Below are 27,619 nucleotides of genomic sequence, written 5' to 3'. Positions count from 1 at the left end.
GTGATTTACAAAGCGCTGGTAAGCAAAAAAGATTAAGCTAAGCAAAGCATATATCAACATTAGCTGCAAATGCCATAAAGGGCATGATCTGCGTCTGACAAGATGCATTTAAGGCCGTACTTTACTATCGGCAGATCAAGAGAGTGTTAAATGTCAGTATGACAACCTGATACTGCTGTCTGCAACGATACTGTCAGAACATAATACTGTTGTTACAGAAGTGCCATTCTGACGCTACTGGGTCATTCATAAAGCAATGAATGCTCATTTGCATCTGAGCTGGAGCTTAGTCAAAGCTGTAGTATAACACAAGACACTTCAATTAACAAAAGAGAGAGAGAAGAAAAAGTGCTGCTAAAAACACTAATCTATAGTAAAGTAGCCTTGAGTTCCCAGATAAAAAAAACTAAAACTAAGATTTAAAATCATAACTTAAGAATACTTTAAAATCAGTACCACACTCACACTAGGAGATAACTGTTTAATAAACTTATATGATCCATGCAATATTGAGATTGGACCAAAAATTTGTATCAGTGAAAATACATTCATTATCTAACACACTAGTTAGAGCAGTTAGTCCAGTTACTTAATTATTTTAAACGTATATATATATATATATATATATATATATATATATATATATATATATATATATATATATATATATATAGTCACTGTCCAATGAAAAAAATGTATCTCCATTGTGAACTTTACTTTTCTGCATCATTGGAGCTCAGCACGCCCTTTACATTGTGTGAAAATTTCATGATGATTGGACCAATAGAAACGCTCCAAAATTGCTTAGAATAACACATCTTTCTATTAACTTAAAGTAAAGAACGTTTTTGCCCTCTCTTGTAAAGTTACTGTTTTGGAGATGCTTGTTTTTCTTTGGACAGCGACAATATGTTTGTCAAAAGACACAGTATCTGTTTAAATTTAAACTGAAACTCTACTATGAGAGTTCTCAACCAAGCCAGCTCGGCTGGTTAAGGACATCATCGGAATCTAAATCTGTCGAGGCTGGCTGTGGAAAGCAGGTCTTGAGGTGTAATAAGACAGCAGATGTCATCTTTAGCATTAAGTCACATATTCTGCAGACCAGTCAGTCATTAGTGGCTCCTTCTGTCAGAGTCGTACCACCACGCATACACGCCCGCATGCACACAATTTCAATTCCTTGCACCCAGTGACCTTGCAATTTCAAGTCTCACAACCAGAACACAAACCACAAAAAAGATTAACAGAACATCGCAACACTCAATGACAGAATATTATTTTAGTGGGTGTGATATAAATACATCTCAGGAATTCTCCTCCGAACAACAAGACTCAGATCAAAACAGTGCTGTTTCAAATGGTTTCAATTCCAACAGTCATGAGTTTTACAATTATACCTAGGACATAAAGCAATCTCCAACTGGAATTAAAATGAGTGGACTGATTCTGGCTTCACTGATCTTGGGATTCAGATGGTCTTGCTGTTCAGGCAACACCACCTGTATGAGACAAACCTGTTACTCAGTAAAGCAGTCCTGTTTCCTTTAAGAGCAACATGCACAAAGTATATACAAAAATCTACACTCACTATCCTAACACAGCAGCAAGGACATTTTTCACAGTGTCATTCATGAGAATCAGATCCTAAGTGTAATCCATACAATCACATTTATGCACTGGGGATGAGTATTGTAGTAATACTCTTATTTCCTTGAAAAGTTTTGATTATAAAACAAAGGGTTAAACCTTTTTTTGGCCATGGTATCTAGGTGTAGATACAGCCAAGTGAGGTCTCCCATTGGTGAGGACTTCGGGAGCTGAAGGCCTAACGTGTCAGATTAACCGTGGAACCAACCCATCATGTTTTAAATTCCAAAGGGACCAATTTTGGAAAAGTCTCTCAGGGCCTTCTGGTAGCTCAAGATATATCACTGATTGTAAATAAGAGGGGTAGTCTAACCAGGCTTCAGTCGTTAGAAATGGAAAACGACAGCAGCTCTATGTCCGGGATCTCTACTGAATGAGACACTAAACTGCTTCACTATAAAACATGTTAATATATCTGGTACAAGCTTCAAACAAAGCATGAATGTCTTTCACCTTAAATGTTCATGTTTAGCCAAAAAATGTCTAAGTGAATTATCATTAACTTAGTACTAACACAGTACTAGAAAAGGGGCACTAGCAGATATTATCATAGATATGCTTTTTTTTCCTTAACTTTGAACTTTCTCATTTATGGCCCAAACTGAAGGCCTAGCTCTAACAGTCACCCTTTGCCGCTGCATTTATGTATTACTGTTTTGGTGTAAGTAAATACGTTTCAGTTTGGCATTCACAACACATCTACACATTTCAACTGCCAAAACTAAACTCAAAAAACAAAAACAAATTAAATTAAATAAACAAATCTGTGCTTCTAGTGTTTACTCTTGTCTAGGTTACTGTCGAAAGATGGCAATGACGCCCATGCCACTGTTAGACATACAGCATTATGTGGGCAGAGGGCACACTGGATGAATGACTCACTTTAGTTCTGACCAGCAGATTACTGCGTCGCCACAAATCCAATTAACCAGCAAATGTGAAACATTCTATTGGGCTTTAACATGTTGTTCACAAATTTCCCCTCCCCACAATACCATTTTAAAGTGCTCATCTAAGGCGTAGAGCTACTTTACTCTGCCAGACATTATGCAGTTAACACTGATACTCCACCCACCCAAATGATATCACTCTCATTATGTCAGCATGGGTTTTCATGGGTACACGCCAATGGCTAACCCAGCAACCATTCCAGTTACTGCAAGCAACAACAGACATCGGAAAAATGAAGAAAGTATCTTGTCGCTTCACGTCAAAGGTGAAGGTTACAGCATGTTCAACCACACATTAACAACAATTAATTCAGTAACTAATTGTTAAAGTTTGCATGAACAAAAAGCTTACAGCCATGCAATCTCAAAGACAAACACTGACAGTAGAACATGTTATACTGTAGGAAATGGTGACATTCTATGCCACTGAGCTCAACAAGTCAGCTCACCAAATCTCTGCCCTGCTGCACTGGTAAACTGTGAGTGCCCGTGGCTGTATGAAATAATCACATAATTACATGAAATAGTTACATAAAAACAACTGTTCGTTTGATTGCATGCCAGTTAAAGGTCCCCTTTCTGTCAAAGTAGGCGCTTCTTGGTCATGTTAAGTGATGAAGCTTATCAGACTTAGGTAGTCCAAATGTTACCTTGTATGCCCATCAAACATTCTCAAACTGTAAAATAAAATCTCTTCGCTAACGAAAACATTGTTGGATCTAAAGTATGAATCAGATGTATTTAAAGAGGCTAGATAGGCCTTGTATACATTTATATAGTCCTATGCAAGAGTTGGGATACTTTAAATGACAATAAGCACATATCCCAATTACAGTACATTTGATTATTTTCCAACATAATAAACTCAGCAACTAAATGGAAATGCACTGAAATTTGCAGGAAAAATGTTTAAATCTGTTCCCTTTGCTCACACTGCGTGGTACCTGAGTATTTCTTACTGCGGGGTCATGGATGCTTTCAGATGCTCACCTTGAGTGAAGTGCTTCAACTCAAAAAAAAAAAATAGCTAAATGTAAAGCTTAGTAGTTTTTAAAGAAAGAAAAAGCCATGTCGTACCATGTCTAATATTATGTATAAATATCTATCGATCTGTCTTTCCATCTATACTATATGGCGAAAAGTATGTGGACACCAGACCATCACATCTTTTTGAGCTCGCTGGACATCCTATTCCAAAATGATCTGCATTAATATGGAGTCCTCCCTCCTCTTTTAACATTTCCCTTCCCTGCATTTAAGGGGCCAAGCACAAAAACTGAAAAACAGCCCTAGACGATTATCCTTCCTCCACCAAACTGTTAGCACAAAGCATTCTGGTGTCTGACAAATCCAGATTCATCCACCAGACTGCCAGATAGTGAAGCGTGATTTTTCAGTTACTCCAGTTGGCACTGTGCGTAGTTATCTTAGGCTTGTGTGCAGCTGCTCAGCCATGTAAACCCCTTTAATAAAGTTCCCCAGTTCTTGTGCTGATGTTAGTCTGTAGCGAGAGATGCAACAGAGGATGAGCAATTTCATACACGCTACGCATTTCAGCACTTGGCGGCCCCACACTGTGAGTTTATGTGGTCTATTGCTTTGTGGCTATGCTGTTGTTGCTCCTAGACAATAATAACACTTACAGTTGAATGCAGCAGATCTAGCAGGGCAGAAATTTCACAAACGGACCTGTAGAAAAGGGGGCATCTTATAATAGTGTCATGTTTAGAACTCTGTAACTCATAGTTATTGAGTTTAGGTGTTTAATGTGATGTACTGAGTGTGGCTGAAACACCTGAACAATGACTATACCACGTGGCCACATAGTTTTGGCCATGCACCATGTGTATACACACACACACCCCGAGAAAGAGAGAGAGAGATAGAGACAGAGAGAGATAGAGAAAGATGGAAAGATCTCTCTACTGCCTCTACTGTGCAGCAGACTGAAAGGAGTGGTTTAGTATGCTGCTGTGTATCTGCTTCCCTCTACCCCTGCATTCCATTCCAGGCAGGGGAGAAAACACACAGGCTGCTGGAGAGAGGGAATAGGAAAAGGAGGGCCGAAGAAGGACTGACTGAGGGGAAAAGGGTGTAGCATCATGAGAGACAAAGCCAAATAAAACTGAGGAATGCAAAGAGAGAACGGTACATGTGTCTGACATGCTGGGAAAAAAATGATAAAGGAATGACAAAGAGGGAAGTAAGAATGAGAAAAGAAGAGGGAAAGGCAGAGAAGGCATGGGAGGGTAGGGAGTAGCCAATAAATAGTTCAGGAACTTGGCTTCCAATATCCTGAGGCAAAAATCTCTCTTTCGTCCACTGCAGGAACAGTGTTTTCTCTCTCTCACTCTCTCTCGCTCTCTCTCGCTCTCTCTCTCGCTCTCGCTCTCTCAACAGTGAGCTCTCTAACGCTCCTCCCAATGAAACTCATCTCCACTACATGGACAATGGCCAAGCCTCAACTACATTTCCAACTGCTCACATGGCCTTATTCAATCTAGCTCTGTGAAATATTTTAGCAGCCGCAAACCTGAAACACTTACTGTCAGAGTTAGGTATGTAAATGAGTATCAGCATACTTTAATTCACTGAAGCAGACTGCTTTGCTTCACAGAGCAGTGCCTGACAATACTTAAACTCTTGAGCAACGCAACATTAACATCCTTTTTACCGCTACATAGAATGGGTATGTATGAGAATTAAGCAGCCATGTGATGTTATACCATTTGCAAAGGGATCATCATTTTGTTCTGGTGAAAGTGAGTCAATTCCCAAAAGCATTTTTCCTGTGTAACGAAATCTGAAGGGAAGACAAGGAACATTTTACATTTAGTAGTACATTTGCTTTTCTGAACATCTGAGGTTGGTCAAGATGTTCAAATGTGAGTGTTTTTTGGGTTTTTCTAAGGAATCATGGCATTCCCAAAGTCTATCATTAACGATTGGACTTCGCATTTGAATTGGAAATGCTTAAGGGGAATTCTACTGACTTTCTGCATTTTACTTTTCTTACTGAAATTTCTGCATATCTAAAAGGCTGAATTGTAAACAGTAATACAAAGAGCTTTGATGTGACAAGAACTTTTTCTTTTCTTTCTTTTTGTTTTTTTTTTTAAACTCAGCATTTTCAAGTTCACTGGTCATTGTGGATAATAAATAAAATGGCTATCTGAATTGTAGACATTGAAACGCCTGGTTTCTATCACCACCACTGTAAATAAAATCCTTGTCAGTAAGTTTCTGTACAATGTACCATTTCACTACAAACCACTGTGAATGACTGTTTACATTTCAACATTACACAGATTTTTTTTTTTTAACAATACTGACAGAATCTTCCTTTAAAGTCACTTTAAATTTCAGTAGTTTGTTTATAATATACTGTAAGGCACGAACAGTAGGGATAAATACAGAGGAATACAAATCATATGATATTTCGTGCCAATCTACTGTCGTGATTGCTTTACATCACCTTTTTTTCTTTTTTTTTTTTAAATAAAAACTGTTTTTGCCCCCTTCAAGCAGCCTGGCTGTCTGTCTTTTGTGACTAATAAATCACATTATACTTAAGAGAAGTCACAACTTCCTCCCCTCACATGATTCATAGAGGCTCCTCTCAGTAGTTTACTCTCTCCCAATCCTTGTGAGTAAACGGCTCTGACTTTAAATGTGGTAATTGATTTGTTACATTTAAAAGGAACAATCTGCCCAATTTTCTCTTCTGGAGGGAAAATCAATTGACTTATAATTTATTACACTATTTTTTTATTTTAAAACAAACAGCATTCGCCACATTTCATAAGAGGCAATGCATATATTTAAAAAACAGAAATAGTCAAGGATAACACACAGAAGTTGATGACTTATTTTCACTGTAGTCCCTTAACTAAACAAATCCAACAGTAGGCGGCAGATATGACATAGCAAGCCTGGCACCAACATATAAATCACTGTACATGCCAATACAATAATTTAAAATTAACAATAATAAAAAAAATACTCATCACCAAAACTAACCATTAAATACCTATTTTTCTTCTTCTTCCACTAAACCATTTCTTAATGGCATATCTAAACATTCACAAGCTGTCAACCATTTTAAGACTTCCAGGCAACCAGCTCCACAAAGTTGCTGCTACATACCTAAAAGTGTCCCTTCCCACTTTACATCTAAAACAAGGAGTAACCAAATCTGTGGACCTTCTTCTGGTAGAATAACTTGTGAAAATCTTTCACCTGAGTTAAATCATTTTTAAGACACTGACAGCCCCACGTACAATCTTATATACATTACACAACTCTATCCAGGCAACTCTCTTTTATTCCACCAGCGTGCTAATGCCTAGGAAAGGTAATAACTACAGCATTAAAGAAGAGATGGCTTGAACACTTTTTCAGAAATATGGCTGTATGGGCTAGATGAACATATGAGGCACATTTCCAGTACTTCCCCCTGACTAAATTGCAGTATGAGTAAAATTAATTGCTCTTTAGTTAGCCAAACTGACATTTTGACTTCTTTAAAGGGAAAATTCAGTTTATGCATATCAGTTATTTATAATTTTGGTATTTTGATGCAAATTTTGGTATACAGTCATATGCAACAAAGTTTTAACACCCCTTCTCAAGTTACATGTTTTTTATTTTTATTTAATTTTTTTAACAGATCAGCTAAATTTATTTTTGGCTGCTTCCAACTGAGCATCCAAACGAAATATATTTGAAGCAGTTCACCTAGAATGTGCATCTAAAAGCTGACTATTATGCTGAAACTAGTAAAACTACTACCCTTCAGGAGGAAACACAGCTAACAACCTTACATCGCACAGCGTAAGTATGTACTATTTCAGGATAGATTTGTTACAGGACTGCATCAGACCCATTCCTTTTTTTCTGATATCTGATCTAGCATTGTCTGCTGATCCTGATCTAATTCCGATACCCATCGATAAAGATACGCCAGCTCTAGTAGCATATATAAACCAATGGTGTTGCACTCCGGTCTCTCCTTTGCTGCTCTCACTAATATACGTTCTTCATCACACTGGCTCTGCAGCTTAGTGATCAGAAAACAGCACTTTCAGGTTCGTCTTACAGGGTCGTTTTGGAAAATGTAATCTTGATTAACTACACAGACACATAAGTGCGTCTTTTACACCAGGACATTCAGGTGTGTATCATTTCAAGAGGGACTGGCTAATTGCCAGCCAGACTTAACTTGAGTGCTGATAGAACCCATAATATGATTAGTCTTCAAGGTGAATTAGAAATCTTGCATCAGCACACCCGAATTCCTTCTCGTGTATCTGGTTGCTTCCTGAGAGAACACACCCTGTCTGCTTGCTTTCCCGTCATGGGATAAACCCCTTCCATGTGCTGGCCAATGTGTCTGTACTTCCTTATTCATAAACCTGTGCCTGGAGAAGGTCAGAAGAATGCTCCACAGCTACATTCAAACTGAATAGTACAGCATTTGCTGAAGTTGCTAGCATGCCTGTCAATGAAACCATGCACTGCAGCCTTTTGTCTGAGGCACAGAAGCTGTTGTGTGCCATACGCACTGCATGGCTTGACACCAGATACGCCAGTCCCTCAATGATGCACTCGAAGCACACACAGGTTGCCAGATTCTGTCTATATACGGGCTGTATGTACTCGCTGGTATGCACAGTGGAAACACAACTCATATTCCATGCTTAACTGCTGTCTCCTACCAAGCATCTGTTCAGAATCATCCTTTAAAGTTTATGCTAATGCACTCAATCATAACGTAGTGTCTCAGTTTGATTAGACAACCACTAGGGGTGTAAATCTCTGACCTGAGAACAATTTCGTTACAGTTCTGTAGGAAACATTTCCTTGCACTATGAAAACTCAAATTTCCCCAGAATCCAATTTGATTAATTAAGTAGCATTCAGATTTTTTTTTTTGAAAACTGAATACACAAATTTGTAGTAGAACCATTTACACAGTAGTGGAATATAGATAACAATTTTGGATAAAGCTTATAGAAAATAGTTTTTCAGAATTTATTCATTTCAAGAGAATTTTATTTTAGCTTATAAACAAGCAGATACCTTACTGTGATAAGTCAGAGATCACCTTTACTTTTATTTCATTTTTTAGTCAAAACGGCCAATAAACAGAAGTTTTTATTTTTCAGCACCAGGAAAAAAAGCAGAAAATATATATTTCAACAGCAACAACTCAACAACTAAACATAATACTTTTTTATTTAGTGTGTCCACCCTCTGCCTTCATTAGTTTCCAGTTCCTAGCACTTCAAAGTTCAGTCTTAGAAGCTGGTTGCATTTTCTGCTTTTTGCTATCCAAGTAATCCAAATTTACCAGTACATAATTATCCAGTCCACAAAACCTAAAGTTTCAGTATTCTTGTGTAAATGTCCTTTTTTTGTCCATTTACTTTTCTCAGCAACAGCTTCTTGACAGCTACACATCCATTTAGTCATTTTCTCACAGTGGAAAAATGGACACAAATATCTGTGGATTTTTTCTGTCCTGAAGCAAGAGTGGAGTTTATCTGATGGTGACAGTTTTGGTGGTCTACCAGGTCTTGCATGGTAGACTCTTGTATTTTAACAATGTTTTGAACTCCTGTTTTTTCACTTGTTTTCCTTTGACCTTCCATTCCTTTAGATGCACATGAAAAAGAAACTTGCAAGGCAGCCGAGGTGTGTCTGCGTAGTTGTTTATGTGTATGTTAGTGTGTCTTTGAAGGGGAACATAATGTGAGTGACTCCACTGTGAGCAGCTTTTTTTGGGAGGACATGGCAATAACTTATTTGTTTTAAGATTAGAAGGACAGATTGATAGATCACAATAATACATTTTTACACCCCTAGCTAGCAATACAGCCAGTCTGAGTTTTCTTCTTTTGAGCTACTGGGCATCAGATGAGCACATCATCTGTTTAAATGGCCACACTCCTGGCACTTGCACTCTGACAGGCGACAGTGGTAGAGTAACCTTGAGACCAAAGCAGCTTTGATCCCTGAGGTGATAAAGTCTATGTTTATCTCTCATGTGATTAGTTTGCCTGCCTTTTCAAGTTTAGTTTACAAGTCACTGTATGTGTCGCTGGGTAGCTTTCTCAATTGGGTGATCTATTACATTCAGTTGTTTGCAATGCTGTGGGTGGCTGTGTGTCATTCATCTTTCCCAATACCTCATGGAGCACATTATCTGATTGGACATGTTCCTACACACAAGCATAATAGAACTTATTTTGACATGCTGTTCATATGCTTCAGGGAGGGCTTCATCTCCGGGGCATTACTGTATGATTGGTCACCCTTGTTCTGCACTGTTGCAGGACTAGAGATTTCCTCTCATTCAAAGCATGTTGTTCTTCAGTTTGATTTTTTAGCCTGCGGCTCTATGAGATTCAGAAAGTGAAAGACAAAGCTTTATATTGTTGCTGTCTAAAGAAAAGCAAGTACTGCAAGCCATTTAGGAGCAATTCTATCAGGCCATTCATCATGAAATTTTCACACAATATAAAGGACAGCTGTGTTTAAATGGTGTAGAAAAGTAAAAATAAAAATGGAAATACATATTTTTTCATTGGACAGCAACAAAATGCAACCTTGTGACTTTATAATGTTTTCCATTGTAGAGCCAAATGGTTCTTAGGGCTTTACTGTGCTGTTCCAAGCTGGTTTGGGCTTGTGAGACGGGTTATGGTTTCTTTTTCCATCTGCTGTGCTGCTAAATCAGAACCACAAAATACTGAAGAATACTAGACAAATGAGTGGCTAACCGCTAACAGGGAGGCACAGTATGCTCAAATTAGCTTAGACCAGCAGGCTTTAGCTTAGAACACTACAGAACAGTTTCGAGTTCAGCTTTCTGTCACTTCAAAACCAATCAGTCAACTTCGCTCTTGCTGATATAAGGTTTTCGTGATAGCAGAGCACCAGTTAGTCAAAATCAATCATGTTTGGATCTCAAGAGCTATGAAAGAGATGGAGAGAAGAGTCAGCATTAGCATTAGCTAGGGGGCTACAGAGGCAAACACCACAGAAAAGGTTTAATTTTAGCTTTGTGTCCCTCTAACACCAGCCACCCAGCTTTTCTTCCTCACATTTTAGTCATTTTCATCTAACTTGTGTTAGTAAAGAATGTGTCGGATGGAATCAAACCTGTTCTGTGGTGGGCAGGGCTGGCAGCATGCTAGCTAAGCTGATATTAACCAGCTACTCTCCCCTATTTAGCTGCACCATTAACATTTAGAAATTGTTGGTAGACTATAGCTTTGACATTTATGAATGGAGAATTTAAAATCATGCATGGCTTTCATGTATTTGACAACTGTGTAAGCGAACTGGACTTTGTTTGTTTTTGGATATGAAATAATGCAGGATGCAGTGGCACAATATCAATATAAACATACAACGAATTGGGGAATAGCTATGCTCTTACATCATCCCTCCAAATGGTTTTGTGACCCTGAACGGACTGTGTCGAGAAAGCCAAGCCGAGCCTGGATTTTAAGCAAACGATGTTGAATCCGTGTCCGTGTGGAAACGCTACTGGAAAGGTTACCCTCCGTGCTCAAAAGCGTTCAACCCTGCAATTATTTAACCAGCCAACAAGGGCTTCACTGAAGTATGCCAGAGACTGCAATCAGTTTCTGAATGACTGCCATCCACCCACAAGCCTTAATGATATATTTGCTTGCATCCTCAGTGTCATATCCACAAATTAATTGTACTTAATGCAAGACTTTGTCTACAAATTAATTTGCCATCTGTATTTTAGGATGTGTGTGGGATTGAAGAGATTCAAAGATCAGTAGGAAAATAGTTAATACTGAGCTGAATGCAAAAGTTAAGCTAAAAACCAAAAGTCCAGAATTATGCTATATTGATGGGCTTTAACCTCGATTTTTAGCACTGCTTCTGGTCACCTTTTTGTCCTTTTACAGCATGGTAGGCCTGCCCTCTCTGTCCACATCTGACAATCTTAGAATCTGCTAGGGAACGAAGACAAGCACTCCTCCAGGAAGGGAGGTGAAGAGATAAATCACAACTGCATTAAGTTAGCATTGTGACAATTTAGGCCAGCTAGACTGGAAAGCAAAATGCAACAACGAAACAGGAAATGTGAAACAGGAAATGTGACTGGATAGAGGGTTCATTTCCATATTGCAGTCTTTGCGCAGGGCCACAACATGATAGCGATAAACAAATAATATATTGTTCAGCCTTATTCTGTGGTGAATATATTAAACTGCATATTCTGACAGAAAGTATACGATCATCTTGTTACGTATATATCGATAGGTCACGCTATTCAACGTCAAAAGACACCCAAAGTCAGCAAAACTGTGTGGTTCAGAGGCAGCGTGCCCACCTGATCTGAACCCTGAGTAGTAAACACACATACTCTTTAACCTTGCAGTTATCGATCGCACTCTCTGTTTGTGCGTCTCTGGAGTAACTTCCACATAGTTCCCCCAGGGCCTGAGCTCACAGCTCTGCTGCACTGTCAGGCATAGTACACAGCCTGCGCAGCAAAATCAAGCACTGTACACTGAGTTTAAAATTTTAAAATGTAAATAGCCTTAAATTAATCAGGCAGTCAATTCACAATACCCTGTAATATTCAATAATATGGAAGATGTACTGATCACATTTATAGCATGTTGACTGGCCTCGTGTAAGATAAGGTAGGAGTGTCTAATGGTGGAAAATAAGATTGAGAATCGTTGGACGACATTCAGCATATTTCAGATACATTTTCAGATACGTAAACATAGTGCTGGGCGATTTTCACGATTAATTCGGTTAGTTCGAATTAACGTTTTCACACGATGTTAGAAATGTGACAATCCAGTTTGTACATGTTTACATTGCTTGTACTTTAATTAAAATACCAACAAAAACTATTCAAATTTTCAAGACCTACGAAAAACGCATCTTAAATAAAAAACACTGCCTCTCACAGGTCTGTGCTGACCTCAGCGGCGTGCGCTAGAAAAAAAACAAACACTCTTCGTAGAGGCGTGAGCCCGTACTAAAGAAAGGTGGAAACATCAGCTGGTACCGATTTGAAAAGTAAGATGTTGAACAAATTCATGTAAAGTGTAAGTTGTGTCGAAAGACAGTTGCCACCAAACGCAGCAGTACGACGAACCTGTTCCAGCATTTACGACACAAACACCCAGTGGAACGGGAGCAATGAGTGAAACAACACGAAATGGAATTCTCGAGGGTTGTGCGAAGCCGAAAGTGCCTTCGCAGACTTATAAGCTCGCATACGTTCCATGTGACGCTATGACGTTTTATGATAAGTTTCATGACTGTTGGAAAACGATTCTTTTACTGTTCTAATTATGGCGACGTCTCAGTTCAGAATATTGCCACCATTTAAGGTGGAATGGGAAAATTCGAATAAGAAGCTGGTGAATACAAAGCCAACTTCAGCATTGTCCTCTTGTGAACCTAAGATGACCTGTATGTATTACTAGTTAGCATTGCCGAATAAGAGACTTAGCATCTTACATTTAGGAGGTATTCATTGTTTATTTAACAAATTCGCGTTTCACAGTGAAATATTAGTGTGTCTGCCGAAGCTCCTCAAAGTTGTCCACCTTTGCGTAATGGCACGCCTCTTTTTTACCAACCAATCACAGTTTTTTTATCGACCAATCAGAGGCTCTGTCACGTAGCGTCTTCGTCCGTGGAGTTCGCCCAGCTGCCATGTGCGCGACACGGTGAACGAAGCCTCGGCGCGACGTCTGCAGTTGTTCGTTTTTTCCGCAATTACGGCACATCGTCTCCGCAAGAAGTCTGCTGAGGCCTTTACCTTTCGGATGGCGTCTCTCAAGCCTCAATCTGTAGATAGGCTTGTGTTCCTTTTAAGAAACCTGTAAGAACTTTGTGGTTTGCACTTTTCTTAACGTAAGCAGGTCATGTTCACGCATTATTTAAAGTGAGAGTTGCTTGTGAGCTTTAAGGAGCTGCTTGCTATTCTTAAAAGAATATCATTAATTAAAATAGTTCTTTTATGTTTTAATTATTGCAATTTTTTGTACAAATTTTGTTGTGCTTGCACAGTTTGAGTCCCTTGAAAGGATATTTAATTTAATAATTATAGGTGGTGCTGTTACTATTTTTGCACATCTGGAGTCTTTTAAGTTAAAGTGCAAAAAGAAATTGTCCTTTTCCAGTGGCATTATGCAAGAACCAAAAAAAATAATAAAAAAAATTTGAAAATAATCGAGATTTTGATTTTTGGCAATATCGCCCAGCCCTGCGTAAATATTCATAAAACGTAGAAACTGAGGCTAATCCACCTGATTTAACATTACAGAGAAATGTAACACTTATTTGTAGAGGATTATAAATGCAGTAAAATGGATAAAACGCAGATATTGTAAATGTTGCGCTTTTCTAGAATACGATAAATACATATTCAAATACCGGTGTGAAACATCAGTCATACATCTGTCTAATACCAATATTTAAAAAAACGTATCTATTCCGATATTATAGTGTATCCTTAAAGTTTAGCATTAGACCGCCGTTCAGAAACAGATTTAATACAGTTTACAGAAAAGGCCTAAACACTGTAATGTAAACAAATACTTGAGAGTCGGCATACAAATCAAAGGATCTTCAAATGTGTCTCTCAACAGTACTCCACTCTCCAGAGCCATTCCTTACCTGTGAAAGCATCTGTGGCCGGTAGGTCAGCCTCCTGCATACTGCTCCTCCAGCACAGCGCGTGTCCGTCGTTAACCGGTCCGATCCAGAGAGGGCTGCTGGAGACGACACAGCCACCGCGTTCCCATCATCTTCATCTCAAGAGTCCATAGCTCTCTTGTTCTGGCTCCAGCTATGTCCCAGCAACAGACCCCCTCATAGGCCGCACCGTGCAGAAAGGTCAGCAGAGCACAGGGACACAGGGAAACGACGCAGTGCACAGAGAGACAACGTATCTATTCCAGGTCAGGGCGGGGTCGCCACGGCAACCAGCACGCCTCTCCTCCAATTCACACGGTTACCCCCCCAGCCAGAGCACGCAGGTCATGGCTGCCTTACAGAGAGAGAGAGAGAGAGAGAGAGAGAGAGAGAGAGATATCCAGACAGGTAGATCTGGTGGCCGACGCAGGTGTAGTGAAGGTCTCAGGTACTGGAGGCAGGTGTGTAGTTGTTACTGTTCTCAGGGGAAAGAGCCCTGCTCAGCAGCGCTCTAATCAGCATGCCAGCTCATCCTTCTAAGTGCAGCGTCAATACACTCTCACTGGGGGAGTGCTGGAACACCGTCACTGCAGCAGAGACAGAGAGACACAGAGAGACAGAGAGAGAGAGAGAAAGAGAGAGAGAGAAAGAAAGAGAGAGAGAGAAAGAGGGAGAGAGGGAGAGAGAGAGAAAGAGAGAGAGACACACAGTAAGGAGGAAGAAGGAAGGAAAAGAAAAAAGGAGAAAGAAAGAGGGAAGAGAGGGAGAAGGAGAAAAAGGGAGAGAAATGAAAAAGAAAGAAAAGAGAGGAAAAGAAAATTCAAAAACACAAAAGAGAAGGAGGCCAAAAAAGCGAACGAAAGAAGAGAGAAATAAGGAGAGAGCAAAAGAGCAAGTAAGTAAAGACAAAGAAAGTTTGGGAGGGGGGGCGTAAGGAAAAAGTCAGAGAAAGAGAAGGAGTAGAGAAAGAGAAGAAAAAAAAAGAGACAGAGAGAAAAATAAGAAAGAGAGAAAGAGGCAGAGGAGAAATAAGAAGAGAACAAAAGAGCAAGTAATGACAAAGAGAAAAGAGAGTCAGAGCGAGCGTGAGAGAGAGAGAGAGAGAGAGAGAGAGAGAGAGAGAGAGAGAGAGAGAGAGAGAGAGAGAGAGAGAGAGGGGACAAAAAAGCAAGGAAGTTAGGAGAAAGTCAGGGAAAAAAAGTAAAAAGAGAAGAAGTAAAAAGCAGTAAAAAGCAGAGAGACAGAAAAATCAGAAAGACAGTGAAAATAGGAAAGCAAGAAAAGAGAGAAAGGGAAGGAGAGGGGGAGAGAGACAGAAATAGAGAGAGCATGCATTCAAGCATCAGTCTTCAGCACACACAAAACAAATGACACAAAAATATGTTAAAATCAACAAACGAATTAAACAATGAGAGAAGGGTGTCTGATGATGTGTCTGTTTACTTCATCAGCTTAAACACAAACTATATTGAAACTATGACACAGCAGATACAGATACCAGAACTTCACATGCAGATCAAGGAACTACCTCCTTAGATGCTGTTACTTTCTACCAGTGTTCTCTTCTGCATGCAAAACAAAACAAACTTATTTTGTGATAATTTTATTTGAAGTGAGTGATGCATACTACAGTATTCATCTCAATGCGGCAGATAACGATGCTTAAGAGCACCGTAATCAAAACAGTGTAACCGAGCTGTTCACCTGAAAAGTCCTTTAAAAATTCTCCACCCAAAGATAACTGCACTACGGCTAACTGTGATGATTCAGTCCTTCAACATACAAAAGAAGCTTGTATTCAGAAGTACATGAGCAAGCCCAGCCCTGCTGCAATGTGCTGCCTGGCCTCAGATGACCCAGAGAGCAATTAGGGGTCTCAGCGGGCGACCGGCTACCCGCTCCGACGTAGCGACGAGCGCTCAATAGGCCTGGCCCTGCCGAGCACGTTCCCTCACCTCACATGAACCACACCGCCCAGCTGCACGGGGAAAACACACTCCGCCAACACGCAGACGCTGCCTCAGAGGAGCACGCGGAGCCTTGTTCTGTGAAACAATCCAACAGCGTCCAAATCAAACACACACACGTTCTCACACACAGGCGCGCGCAAAAGCACACACACAGCCCCAGAGGCCATTTAAGGACACCCTAACTACATTCTGGAAAGATCAGGCCAAGATATTACTGACTATGCGACCACAGCGCTCACCATTAAAGCTGGATTTAACCTTCGGCAGAACGCAGAGAGCTCTCTACAGGTGGGTCAACACGTATGCAGAGTTTTGGTGTAGGAGCAAAAGTGTATTTGCATCAGGGCCCAACTGAAATTTAACTTGGTTGATGATACTGGCTGATATTGCAGACCCACATATTTACCTGTATAAGAAATCCAGCCCATAAATCATCAGGATACAATACCAAAATACCTGTGCCAAGATACCACTCTACTGTGATTTTTAAAGATATGTGACATGTTCAATATTGCCAGGCACAAGCAGAAATAGACCTGCCCTAAAACTGTACAAGTGCCCTCTTGCTTGGTGTGTATAATAACCACATTTATATCGCCTCTGCCATTCTTCAAGGTCATTTCAGCAATGCGCTTACAATCATCAGATTCATCCATTCGGTCCAAAGTACAACCGCCGTTACAAAATGTTCTTCTGCGCTTTGCATGCAATTACAGATTTCCACCAGAGAGGTCACCAAATCCCCAAATCTCACACAGTGCAGAAAGTGTAATATTCCATTATATGTTTATTTTAAACAAAAACCAAACAATGTCAGCAACAAAGGTGTTAATATCTTGCTACACTAAGTTCTCATTATTGTTAAAACAAAAACAAACAAAAAAAAAAGATGGATTTATAGGAGACTCTATGGAGCTCTTTAATAGAGTTATAACTAACACTATGTAGCAATTAAATAGTGCAGTGTGACTAACCTAGTTTACAATGTATATCTAACTACAGGGAGAATTACTTTTACACTACCCAGACTGATGCCTTTAAGGAAAACTGGTCAACCTGGCCTGTTACATCAACTATAAGACCTGATTTTGTATAGTTACCAAATCATTATAGGTTCCCCTCTTTGTGCAGAATTAATAAGCAAACATAACTATGTACACATAATTTTTGCTTGCTTTAAAGACGGACTCTCCCCTGGTGCACTATTAACATTTTGTTTTGCTGTGTTGTGTTCTGTTTATATGTGTGAACTGTGTCTAATTGGCACTTATTTTGCATGTGTTGCTTATACAACAAAAAGCCTAATAAAAGGTAAATAAAAAAATAAGCAAGTGAAAAGAATAAAATCTGTAATAAAGGCAAAGTGTGTACAAACTAAATACTGAAAACATTTATATACAGTTCAGTCTTCTGTGTGATTTTTTTCTGATGCTAAAAAATGCATAAATTGTACTTAATGTTGCTACAAGTTGACTGGTAATGTAATAAATGAGTGGGTTCTGAAAGACACTGAAAGATGAAAAAATATGAAAGATTTGACCAACTGCAAATAATCAGGGGAAGCTTTGCACCTGGCACTTCAATCTTTACATTATTTGCATCTACATGAATGTCTGCTGTTTGAATTTCAGAAATGGGACAATTGAACTGACATTCATATCAATCAGTAAAGCACTATGTAAAACTACTGTTCATCATATTGTTTCATTCTCTGCTATAGACTTTTAGGTCACTGAAATCAGTCCATATCAGCTGGGCCTTAATTTAAAACCAACATATTCTGTGCATTCTCTGTTAAATGTTATATACTGCTAATGGATGGATCATGGGTTAAAGATGGAACACATTAGGGAAGCAGACAGAAGCGCATTAGATCAAAAGAAAATCTCTCTCTCTCTCCCTCCCCTTAGTTCCTCTTCTCTTCCTGTAGAAATCATCACTGGAGAGAAAATACATCAGCCCCATGCCTAAGAGAGTGCATGGAGTAAGATGATTACGCTATTCTCTCCATGTGCAGGCGCGCTGCCTTGGTGGATGTGTAATGCGATCTCAGTAGGGGGTCTGTCTGTCTCCCTGTGGCTGGTGAAATCAGGCTGAAGCTAATGCAAGCAATGCTGCACCGAGCTGACTTACCCAGCCAGACGCCAAATCAATCGCACCAGCCAGCCTGCCAGCCAAGGTGAGACAACGGCTTGCCCGGAGGAGTGAGGGAGAGAGAGAGGGAGAGGAGGGAGAGAGAGAGGGAGAGAGAGAGGGAGACAGAGACAGAGAGAGACAGACAGAGAGAAAGAGAGAGGGAGCAAGAGCGCGAGAGATGGAGGCAGAGGGGAAAAAAAGGACGGAAAATGCTGGAGACACTGTAATCTTTGTTTTGCACAGAAAGCAGACACAGCTTGCTCATTAATCAACGTCAAAATAAAACAGCCTCCAGGTCGCATTTCACCAGGAGCAACCTGCAACAGGTTTCCAACAGGTATCCCACCACAGCTAATAATAATATGCAGTCATGGGTAAACTTCTGGCTATTTCCCCCCCAGCCAGTAAAAGCAGGCAATGTGTTACAATGTTTTATGGTATCTGACTTTTTGTGGTAATGCTGGCTTCATGCTCAGTGTTTTAGTGTCGCCCCGCTTACTGAAAACACTGAAGTGCCCAGGTGTTCCGTTCACAGCCCCACCTGGAGCTCAGCCGTGTAAAAGACAAAACCGCCAATGATGGCATGCTGAGATGCTGTGCCACTCAAACTTGTCTGGCAAAACATTTGGCTCAGCTGGCAAATTGAGTGAACAGGCCTTAACCATCTGGATTGCTAGGTGTTCCGTGAAACCTACGACACTTTCCATTCCAAATTGGACTACGTTTCTATGCTTTTCAGCAAATGCTCCAGCCAGTTGCTTGGCAGTTGGATAAACTGCTTAATAAATAAATAATAAATACTTGCTTTTCTTGTTTATGCTTTTTGCCTGACCGAGTTGGTAGATTGAGGCAGGCTATCAGCATTTTCAACATGAGAATATGTAAATGTGGAATAACAGAGGAAGAAAAGCGAGGAAAGCTCTCATCAGATGGTAATGTCAGCTTCAGTGCGGTCATTATATGAAAACTAATTCAAATGTAATGGGGAAGTAATGAAAGGATGTCACTGGGTTTTAATAATATTACTGATTACACATTTTTAATCCTTCTTTTTTGGCCCAATGTTAGTTGTAGATAATTTCCTGACTGTAGATCTGCAATTTCGCTGGAAAAACCAAGCTGATGGTGGTAGCTCAGCAGTTGAGGCTCTTGGCCAGTGAGTGGTGAGAGCTGCGGGTTTGGAGTGGTTTGGGTGCCTTACCACAATGATATGCGAGGAGGGAGAGACCATACTTATGTCTTTGCATGAGATTACCTTGGATAGACTCTGGCTAGGCTACTGCACGCTGTGTGTTACTGAAAATAAAATATGAAGAGCACGGCAGCAAAGTGGAACATTTCCGCTGCATTTTTTTTTTAATACCAGTTTTGAATGAAACATTGTGGGTTTTGTACATGCTTCTAGAGCATGCCGCTTGCAGTGCACAGGCAAACAGGCAACCGCTAAATAACACAGCTCATGTATGTACATATGTGTCTGCTTTTGTAGAAAAGGATGGAAATATGTAAAAAAAAAAAAGTTCCAATGCAACAAAAAAACTGACCAATAAATTAATTCCAATGGCAGGATTAGCACGCGATCATCAAGCTGTCAGCCACGTCATTTAGAGGATGTTGGCGTATCCTTAAAACTTTGCACGATCTACCTGACACTCTGGCTAGGAAATATGATAACATGTATTGTTAATCATAGTAAATATGTCACAATATGCTTTTCTAAACACATCATGAACATCGTCAGTACTTCTAGAACACTGACCAACTACAATGAAAGTAGTGCCACAAAAGTACAATGATTTTTACTCAGTACTCAGTTTTTTTTGTGGCACTACTTTCATTGTCTATTCCAACTTGTCAGATGTCTGAAAAGATGAAAATATTTTAATAACTTGTGTTGTAATTCAAGTAAAGTTCAAGTATCGTGATATTGTGTTTTGTCATAACGCCCACCACTACCTAACACCATGCGACAAGTTGTGGGGGGGGGGCACCCTTGAGCTAACATAAGACGCAGGCTACCATTTTTGTTCAAAATAGTAGGCTAGAGTCGGCGAGTTCTTTTGACAGGCTTGTGTCGGCACCACCGGTACGTCACAATGACACAAGCCATCATAATCTTGCGGGAGCGCTGCTGCAATTTTCAGAGCCAGCAGAGCTGCTCTCCATCCAGCTGTGCGAGCTGAGAGACGGTCTGATGACGACAGAGCCTAGTCCTCACTGGCTGCAGGCTCTGCTGACAACTATGCAGACACAAACTGTAGTGCATACAGCATGTAGCCTATTAAAATGTGTAGTTCACATGTGAAATTCTAATTTATATTCCTCAAAGAAATGCTACATCTGATACATGAACACCATGAGAGATATCATCTCGTGGTGGGTGCTGTGGGTAAATCTGTCTGACTTGACGGCTCTCTTCCCAGCTCCTCCCCCAGCTGCAGCAAGTCACTCTTGCCAACCGCTAAGGCAAGGTGCAGATCATCTCGAACAAGCCCAGTGTTTCTCCTGTTCTTAAAATCTTCTAAGTCATTTCAATCACCCACAAATGAATCCTGTCAACAACTCCTCCTCCTTTCCTCAGCAAGGACATACTTCGAGTGCAACAACAAAATTCAATATTACCCAATGAATCTGTTGATTTTTGTGCAGTGTCAAAACAACCTGGAGCAGTGACCGATGCGACATTGCTAACGCTCATGTGTTAACAACGACAGCCTTTTTTAAACACAGTAGGCAGCGCACCAGTGAGCACAGGCACAGGTATTTAGCCTACGTTTTGCTGCTCGCCTCAAGAGGCATTCTAGTGATTCCTAAATTACAACATACAACATTAATGCTACATTGTGTAGCAGTGGCAAACCATGAGTATTAGACCTCAGCTAATGAGTATTAGTCTTCAGTTTGGACCACAAATCTTAAACCTTGGGCACTAAAAATGAGGAGAGAGAAGGAAGGGGGAAATAAATAAATAAATATAGAAACCCACACCTGTACTACAGTGCTAATTTCTGATAGTGACCCTATGGGATTATAGAAGTATGTCTGCCCTAACTTAACGCACAGGGCCGTTTTCTTGCCTTGCTAGATTATACATGGACTTAAAGCTTGTAAAAGACATTCCATATTTTATTTGAAGCGTGTAACAGACATATTTACCTGGCATGTAGTAGTTTTACCATTAGTCTTTCAGTAAATAGCCCTGGAATAGAGCTGCTTTTCAATTTTAGCAACTAACCAAAACCAGGTTAGACTACCGGTTGGTTGTATTCACAGTCAGAAACGTATTTCTGCCTTCCAGACGGCCTTGACTTAACTTTTTCCTCACAAAATTGAGCCCATATACTGTAAACAAAACTTGACTGGTGATTCCACTGTCTGTTCTCGATTATGTTAACGTAATGTAGTAGGCCTTCAGTCAAGCTCGTAAAGTCCTAACCACTTGTGAGAGCTTCCTTAACTGAATCTAACCCAATACCACTTAGAAAAATGTCCTGATTGGACAGTTTCAAATGTGCTGTTTCAAGAACTTTACCCTTTTGCTCCCAACCAAAACTTATTTAAATAAGAGTATTACTATAATACTTCCAGAGTTTAAATACAAACATGATGATTCTATTAACTAAAAACAATGTCTGAATTTTTAGTTTCCAGAAATTGTAAGGCCTTGTGGGTTCCCATCTGTTGTGTAGTCCAAGCCCAAAAAGAAAACAGCACATGGCCTGTATAACAACTTAGGTCTCACTGCAGCGGCAGCTTTGAGAGGGTCATATAGGTTCAACTAGTGATAGTAACGGTTAGTTAGCCCCTCACCAACAGCTCATGCAGCCCACTAATAAACATTTTTCTTGGCGAAATACTGAACATGTTGTAGATGAGGCTATACTGCAGTACACTGAAAGGTAAGATTTCTAGGCTTCGTGCTATGCAATGTCTCAGGCTGTAGACACTGTGGAGTGCGGTGGGGAACAGGTGGGTCAGCAGCAGAGAGAGGAGAGAGTGCGAGAGTCCTGGTGATTTGGTGAGGCATGACTGACTGTCTGGCTGCCAGACTGGAAAGAGAACAAAGAACACCAGCAGGAAAAAGAGAGGAGGAAAGGATGCCAATGAAAGAGAGAGGGAGAGAGGGGAAAAAATAGAGAGAGAGAATGTGAAGAAGGCACCCTGCCGAGCCCACTCCCCTGCCTGCAGAAATCTGAGTTCTTCATAACCTTCACTTACTAAACACATGCATAAAGCAGCCTCACCCAAGAGATCTGCTTTGAGTTCAGCACCAACTAGATACTTTCACCTTAACCACATCCAAAACCAAAATGAAACAGAGGGGTTGGTTTATTTTCTGATACTGGAATAACTGTAGATATGAAGACCATCAGCTCCCAGGCAGCTCACGGTACTGTATATTTTCAGCTTCTGAGACTCAGGCAAAAGAAGGTCCTCGCTGTTCTAACAGGGTATTTTAAAGGCTTTCTGTAAAATCTTTGGTATGTGCATGAGCTGTTATTTTATCAATACATCAATTAATCATCCCACAAAAGTGCTGCAAATATCATTTGAGAGGCTCCAGTCTGTAGTTTGGGGTTACGAGCAGTTGATTTTCAAGGCCCTTTTATTTCTATGTGCACCCTTCTAAAAAATAAATAAATAAATAAAAATTACCTTGACTATCAAAATTACATATTTATATCACTTATGGTGATGATCAAGGATGTGCAAGTTGATTTGGTTAACCATTCAAGGTATTCAAATACTGAAGTCACTAGTCAATTACTAATTTAATTTTAAACTCAGTTTTATGCTTTATCATGACTATCACTCATATTTGCAAGTAAGCATATTATGTTACACTTTGCTGCTATGAAACATGAGTGCCTTAACACAAGCACACTGCCATAGTTGTGGTGCCTTTTTTAAATAATAAAACATTTTAAAAGGTGTTCCTCTGTGTGTCGCTACATCACTGCTGTCACCTAAAAAGGTAAGCCTACTAATGTAGACATAATCTTTATGGATACTCCAGTATCAAAATTTGTCGAAACAGCCCTGCCCATCCCTATTGATGACATTAACAAATCTCAGAAGCCCTAGTGTGAACCTGGCCATGCAACGCTGAGCTCCAATCTGCATCTGTTTCTGGGTGAGGCCGAAACATAGAACTTTTTAAGAAGTGCGCAAAGTAGGACAGGCAGTATAGTAACAGCACGTGGAAGGGCCTTGTGAAAGCTCCAGCATTGTTCCTGCCTCAGCCGATGACATCAGAAACACTGTTACGGTCTACTGCTTCACAGCCAGAGACACAGCCTGATACAGGACTACTAGAGAATTCAGCTCAGCTCCCTCTGAATAGCTCCACCAGTAGATGTTTCTTATGCTGGTGGATCAGAGTCTGTATATTAACTAGGGCCTTCACGGTTAAAAATCCTCAGCATGGGTGAAATCCGAAATTTGTAAAGATGAATCCAAGCAGGAGGAATATAAACTCAGCAAGTGGCATTTTACTTACTATAGAGGAATTCAGAATGTCATGCCACTTAAAAATAAATAAATAAATGAATAAAAATAATATGTGCCGTCAGGGTAAATTGTAGCCTCAAGAAGGGTAATAAAAACATTTGCTGTCATGTACAGGAAAATGAAAACTTCCATTTAAGATGCAAACTAGTATTAAGTTCTACAGTCCAGCAATTTCTGATGGGGATGGGAATGATAAGTCAGCTGTTGGATGAAATTTGGCCTTTGGGTCAGCAAAAGTACTATTAGTTGTACATGGGGAGGTAGGATAATGGAATTACTTGTTATTTTAAGTGTTGGAATCCACAGCATCAATCTGCATTTCAACTTCTCCCACATTAAGACTCCAGCACCTTTTACCTACCAAAAAATGAACTGCAGAAATAACCATAGGTTATCTAAATTAAGTGAAACTGTCATATCTATAAGTATTCCATCAGGAGTGTTTTGTCATCTGGTATGTATGGTGTCTCGTGGGATCTCATAATGAGAATGTCTGGGCACAACCAAGAGAAATGTTAGAAGAAATGTTGGGATAAATGTGTGGGGGGCGAGCTCGTCAGCAGTGTCCAATGAACAACAAGCCTGCTGTTAGCCCATGGATGTCATGTAAGTTGTCATCTCTGAAAAGACCCCAAAAACTCCAGCTGAGTATGTAGATGTGTGTTGCGTCTGCGGAGAACACCTAACATTTGGTTAAAATAAACATTACTGATTACATTACCTAAGTATAACCAAATGTTTCTCCACCATCAGGCGTCCAACTGCTCACAGAACAGATCACACAGACTCCAGATAAAACACAGCTTAAACGTCTCAATTTTAAACACAACACTCTACTGCTGGTTGCTCACACCACACCTCCAGGCTCACACAGCTCCTCGCTTTATATTATGTTCACATTTGAATAAGGAGCTGTGATGAATGACGACATGACAAAACTATATTATGGTGCAGAGTCCATTACAACTCGATTCATCTTCCAAAAAAAAGGGCTCTCATTGTTCTGTGTCAGAGAGAATCACATTCCTCCTGAAGGCAACCCATATCTCTCTCTCTCTCTCTCTCTCTCACACACACACACAAACACACAAACACACACACACACACACACACACACACACACAGCTTTCCTCTATCATCTCAAATCAGCTGTTGAAGCTCCAGACAAATCAATGACAAGCCCATCAGGATGCCTCCCCATAGCGTCTAGACGGTCAGACCTTTTCTACTCGGCAGTCTGTCTGCACCAGCACACGCAACAGAGGTCACTGAGGTGAAAGCACACATGACCTATACACTGAGAACAATGCTAAAAACAGGACTGAAATCAGTACTAACTAGTACACAGACTCAACTATCAGACAATAACATACTCAGAGGTAATAATTTCTTTCTGCACTGCTTATTACAGGAAATGATTAAGAATGTGTAGGTTGTGCTACAAAGAAAAAATCTTATAAATAAATGTCAGATGGTGTCAGTAAACACATTCATTTATATGACTTAGAAGAGCTTAGTTAAAAGAAAAACAGATACTTATCATTATCTCATGTGGCATCAGACCCATTTGTCATGGGAGAACTCTAAGTATCTGAGGTATCCTAAGAAGACTATTTTGGTCTGTGATGATGTGGTGTAAAGGCTTCAATACAGCATTGACTTTTTACTGAAAAATAAACTTTCAAAACACTGTATCAAAATTTTAAAAACGTATTGCCGATGTGGTGACTTCCGATGGAGTCTCCCTTGCCGTCTTTAGTGGAAATCACAGTCAGTGGTTAAAACTAGGCATCTGGGTCCTATCTATCAGTTAAGTGGACAGAGTGTAGGGTTATGTTATTACATTAGGGGTGCAACGATTATTCGACGTAGTCAACTAAAGCCGACATTGGCTGGCATGGGAGCTCATACCATGCTGGAGCTTCTAAAGAAGAAACTCGTCGGCTCACTGCATGAAGATTCATCTCGGTAAGACGCCGCATCCCAAACCGCATACTAGCTCACTAAATAGTGTGTAAAAATAGCGCATATACCATTAGAAGTGCACTCATTAGTGTAGTGTGTGAAGTACTGAAGTGTGTGGTTTGGGACCCGGCGATAGTTGTGCTAGCCAGCTAGTTAGCTAATGTTAATACTAAAAGCCGTCCTACTTCATGTTCTGAGCTGAGCTGGAACATTTGTATTTCAAAATGCGTGTTCTCTGGTATCGTTAGTGGAGTTGGAACAGAGAAGCAAGTATCTTTTATTCACAGCGACCCTGTTCACTTTCCAGATAACGTCCACAGTTTTAAACACTGCATCGTTGTCTTAACCGCTGAGACCACCGGTGCGTTCAGATTCAGCGAATACAGGAGAGCGTTTCCCAACAGTTTTCTGTTCTCCGCGAACGTTTAGCTCCACTCTCTAACAGTTTAAGGAGGTAGTTCTCCGCGAACACACAGGGCAGCTGGACAAAGGGTTACCGATGAAATGAAACTGTACACAAAATTGTTCACTTAACTGTTCATAGAGAACAAGGTTTCCACAAACATTCGCCACTTTCCTATCCGCTCGTGAATTCAGCGGGGAGTATCCGCTCTCGGAGGACAGCGAGCCTCTTACAGGAGCACGCGGAGATCCTGACTTTCCCTCATTTCACTAAAGACCTGTGACTGTAGAATTTAGTTGCAGCAGAGTGTAGACAGACAGCAGAATGCACAGTTAAAAATGTAACATTTAAATTTTATTGAATTTTTAATATACTTGATTAAAGGAAAAAACCGTTTTATATTTTATTGCTGCTACTTTACACATCCTTGGTAATAATTTTTTTTACAGGAAAAATATATTGGATTTTTTTTATCTTTTGTATTAGCAGGAAAGTTCATTAATACAGTGAATTCTTGAATGTTATTCATCTTTATTGTCTTCATTGTTAGTTAGCAAATGCATAAAACATCCTCAAGCTAAATTTAAAAGCTAATAGCTACATAAAAGTTATTTGGTAATGTAGTGATTCATAATACGAATAATCGATTATTCGTTTCAGTAATCGATAGATTATTCGGCTATCAAATTAGTCATTTGTTGCAGCCCTAACCCACATAGAGGTAGGCAATATGACAATATTTTATTGTTAGTGTGATAAAATTTATCTCAATTCACTTTGCTGAGCATATCGCAGACTATTACTACTACTACTACTACTACTGCTGCTGCTATTACTACTACTACTACTGCTATTACTACTACTACTACTATTATCACTACCACTATTATTATTATTATTATTATTATTATTATTACTATTATTAGCAGTAGTAGTTGCTGTAATAGTAGTAGTATTGTTATTATAATTATTGTAGTGATGTAATATGTAATTATTATATGTGGCACAACAGGTTCTATTTAGTCTGTTCCTTACTTACTAACTTACTAAATCTAAAAAAAACCAAAGATCATGATGCATATTGTGCATCATGAAAATATCTTGAAGTATTGCATTTTAATTTTTTACCATATTTCCCACACCTACACTCAAATGACTGCACTTTCTTTTCTGAAGAACTTATAACTTCTAAGGGTTGCAATTCGGGGCTTATTTTCTAAAGCACAATAGGTACTGAAACTTATTTCTCTGATGTAATAAGGGCTCTGTAGAATAAAGATATTTTTGACACAATATCAAAAATTCCATCAAATCTTGCTCTC

General features: G+C 39.8%; 1 protein-coding gene across 1 annotated transcript in view; it reads right to left on the bottom strand.

Moving 5' to 3' along the window:
• ldlrad4b (low density lipoprotein receptor class A domain containing 4b) overlaps positions 1 to 27,619 on the bottom strand; it is a 72,861-nt gene that overhangs the window by 37,031 nt on the left and 8,211 nt on the right. The window contains exon 2 of the mRNA XM_036583929.1: positions 14,295 to 14,899. Coding sequence (XP_036439822.1) covers positions 14,295 to 14,334 — 40 coding nt within the window. The 5' untranslated portion in view covers positions 14,335 to 14,899. The remainder of the gene's footprint in view (positions 1 to 14,294; positions 14,900 to 27,619) is intronic.

The sequence above is a fragment of the Colossoma macropomum genome, unplaced genomic scaffold (assembly GCF_904425465.1).
Source record: "Colossoma macropomum unplaced genomic scaffold, Colossoma_macropomum, whole genome shotgun sequence".
Lineage (NCBI taxonomy): Eukaryota > Metazoa > Chordata > Actinopteri > Characiformes > Serrasalmidae > Colossoma > Colossoma macropomum.
The sequence above is the reverse complement of the archived record's forward strand: the minus strand, read 5'-3'. Positions and strand labels throughout refer to the sequence as shown.